This window comes from Triticum aestivum, chromosome 2D, assembly GCF_018294505.1.
Source record: "Triticum aestivum cultivar Chinese Spring chromosome 2D, IWGSC CS RefSeq v2.1, whole genome shotgun sequence".
Taxonomy (NCBI): Eukaryota; Viridiplantae; Streptophyta; class Magnoliopsida; order Poales; family Poaceae; genus Triticum; species Triticum aestivum.
Window position 1 is genome coordinate 34547680 of NC_057799.1, and position 3239 is coordinate 34550918.

Genomic DNA, 3239 nt, shown 5'->3' on the forward strand with positions numbered 1-3239 from the left:
CTTTGGTCCATTTAAAATAAAAACATATTCACTGTCTTCATATGGTATTGGCATTGTGGAGATATAGAGACTGGGTGTGCCTTTTATATTATCTTAATGCATTATCGGGAGATGTACAAAAGAAGTTGATGGAGAGAACAAGGGTGAAGGGTGCAAAGGCTGGAGTTCGAGAGAAAGGTGACGCTCGTCACTTGTCACCTACGAATGGAACGATGTTTTCACTTACGGCAGAGAGTATTTTTTTTTCCTTTTTTTTGGAAACAGTTCATTGGAAGTCATCACCTATTGGTAATTTATATAAAACATTAGATTAACATTGTCTTTCTTGTCCGTTTTCAGATTGCATGTCTACATTCATAGTTAAAACAAAGGCAACAGTTTTATTCATTTCTACGATCATAAGACAAGTGTACATGAAAGAGAACATATTCTCCTTGTTAGCGGGAGAGATAAAACTCAAAACAGAAATGATTGCGATCACTTGAAACACTCATCCATATCGAAAAGGCAACTTAAGGGTTTGCTTCGGCATTTCCGGATCCGCTCCCGCCGCCGCCGCCGCTCCCACCATTTTCGCCGCCTCCTTTGCCACCTCCACTACCCTTAACACTTGCATTTGCATCCTCTCCTCCATAATAGGTAGACTTGGCGGAGCTGGAACCGGAGCCGGTGCCACTGCCCTCTCCATGACCACTAGATCCATCGTAACCTCCCGCTTGTCCTCCGCCACCGCCGCCGCCGGTACCATCAGCGCTAGAATATCCAGGGAAAGCAACAAATACTCCTCCAGCTGACTCGCTAGAAGCGGTGCTGGAGCCATACCCGGCTCCACTTCCGGATCCACGGTACTGGCTCGCGCCACCGCCGCTGCCTCCAGCTCCGGCGACTGCATGGGTAGCTCCGGCACTCGCATGGCCTTCGTTCGGAACGACCCGGCTGGATGCGGTGCCACTCCCGGATCCTGAGCCACTGCCGTCCACAATTCCACCTCCCCCGCCCCCTCCACTCCCTTGAGCATCGGAGAGCCTGGACACCCGCGCTGCCTTGGCTAATCCAATGCCCAAGAGAACAACAAAAGCCATAGCTAAAACTTTAGTGCCTGCCATTGATTGTTAAGCTTGCTTGCTAAACTGAGTGTAAGAGGAGGTGAGTGCTCAGTGTGAAGGGTTGGACGTGTACTTTATAGTGCTTAAGTAAACGATGCAACTGCGCAAGTGGTTAATTTACTTGTACTATATTTTTTGCCAATCATGTCGGTGGAGCTGTACGATCTGTGGATATTTTGCATCGTTGATCAAGCTAATTGGTGTGGAAGCGAGCTAGCTAGACTGTCGATGGAAGTACTCTCCTGACGTGAGTGTAGATCAAACAAGCAGGAAAAATGACCAGGGTGGAACTGCACTATATATAGTTTGATCGAGTTTAATGGGGTCGTGTCTAGATAGCAAGGACTCCCTCCGTGAAGAAATATAAGAGCATTTAAATCACTACTTTAGTGATCTAAACGCTCTTATATTTTTTTACAGAGGGACTACTGCCTAGCTACATGACGTTTTAAGAAGTATATAGTGGGTCAATCTTTGACTAGTAATTAACAAAACTACAAGAGTCTCCGCGCAAAATTTTTTTTACAAGAGAATGTGTAAATTTCTTAAACACAAAGTGTACGTTAGGTTTGTGATGGGAAATATTTTTAGTATATTTTTTATAGGTATTTTCTTTTTTCGGCAAAGGAAATATATTAACCTTATGAAGATATCAATTACACCCGGTCTTTGTACCAACAGGATGTCCAAAGGCATCCAGGATACACATAGCGAAAAATGACAATAGAGAGAAGAGAAGGAAAAAAAGACCCCGCCACGACACTAGTAGAAAACAGGGCATTGGTTCGGCCCTCGTAATACCATTAATCCCGGTTCGCTCACGAACCGGGACCAAAGGAGGCAACTGTCCCGGTTCGTGAGCCCAGGGGGCCGGCCGGGCCACGTGGGCCACTGGTCCCGGTTCGTCTGGACCTTTTGGTCCCGGTTCCACGCACGAACCGGGACCAATGCACCTCGCCCCTGGCCCATGACCATTAGTCCCGGTTTGTGCCACAAACCGGGACTAAAGGGTTGGTCCTCGTTGTGCTCAGAGTTTAGTCCCACCTCGCCAACCGAAGGGCGCTCACACCGGTTTATAAGCCCGTCCCTCTCTGCCTTGTTGAGCTCCTCTCAAAATGAAAATAGATGCCCTTATACAGGGAATTTGACCTAAATTCAGAGTGAATTTCTCTGAAATTCATAGAAATTTATTATGAATTTAGGTTGAATTCTCTCTATAGGCGCATCTATGCTCATTTTTTTATGTTGGGGTTGGCGATCTTTACAGACTTTTTGTGTGTTGAATATGCACCATTCAAAATCAGTCTCTGCTTTGAATGGTTCATTTTGAACACACAAAAAGTCTGGAGTTCAAATAAGTTCAAGAAAATGAAATTCCTTTGTAACAGATGAGTTTTCGTCCGAAACCCTGATACTTCGAAAGAGATTGTCCATTTTGTTCACGAAGTGCATCCACCTTTTGCCGGGACCCTCTCAACTTTTTAGCACATGCTATGTGGGTGAAATGACGATACCATGCCAACTTTCAACCTTTTCAGAGTTCATTCGTAGGGTTTTTCAATTTCAAGTTCATTTGAAATGCTTTTCAATTTTAGGGTCTTATAGCTCAAAATAATTAGTAAATGCATGAAAAATAACAAATGAAGTCACAAAGGATTGAAAAATGATGATGTGGCTTTGAATGGTGCATTTTGAACACATAAAAAATCAGGAGTCTAAATAAGTTTAAAAAAATGAAATCCCTTTGTAACAGACGAGTTTCCGTATGAAATCCTGATACTTTGAAAGAGATTGTCCGTTTTATAAACGAAGTGCATCCAGTTTTTGCCGTAACCCTTTCAACTTTCTTGCACATGCTATGTGGATGAAATGATGATACCATGCCAACTTTCAACCTTTTCAGAGTTCATTTGAAATGCTTTTCAATTTTAGGGTCTTATAGCTCAAAATAATTAGTAAATGCATGAAAAATAACAAATAAAGTCAGAAAGGATTGAAAAATGATGATGTGGCTTTGATTGGTGCATTTTGAACACACAAAAGTCAGGAGTTCAAATAAGTTTTTAAAAATGAAATCCATTTGTAACAGACGAGTTTCCGTATGAAATCCTGATACTTTGAAAGAGATTGTCC

The 3239-nt window shown here is 43.0% G+C and overlaps 1 protein-coding gene across 1 annotated transcript; it reads right to left on the bottom strand.

Moving 5' to 3' along the window:
• Positions 1-512: 512 nt before the first annotated feature.
• LOC123055586 (putative glycine-rich cell wall structural protein 1) lies at positions 513-1106 on the bottom strand. The gene has a single exon (XM_044479540.1). The coding sequence runs from the start codon at positions 1104-1106 to the stop codon at positions 513-515; it is 594 nt and encodes a 197-aa protein (XP_044335475.1).
• Between the last annotated feature and the right edge of the window lie 2133 nt (positions 1107-3239).

Bases quoted from the DNA above. Each gene is read 5' to 3' on its own strand.
- LOC123055586 (XM_044479540.1), bottom strand. From the start codon at position 1,106: ATGGCAGGCACTAAAGTTTTAGCTATGGCTTTTGTTGTTCTCTTGGGC.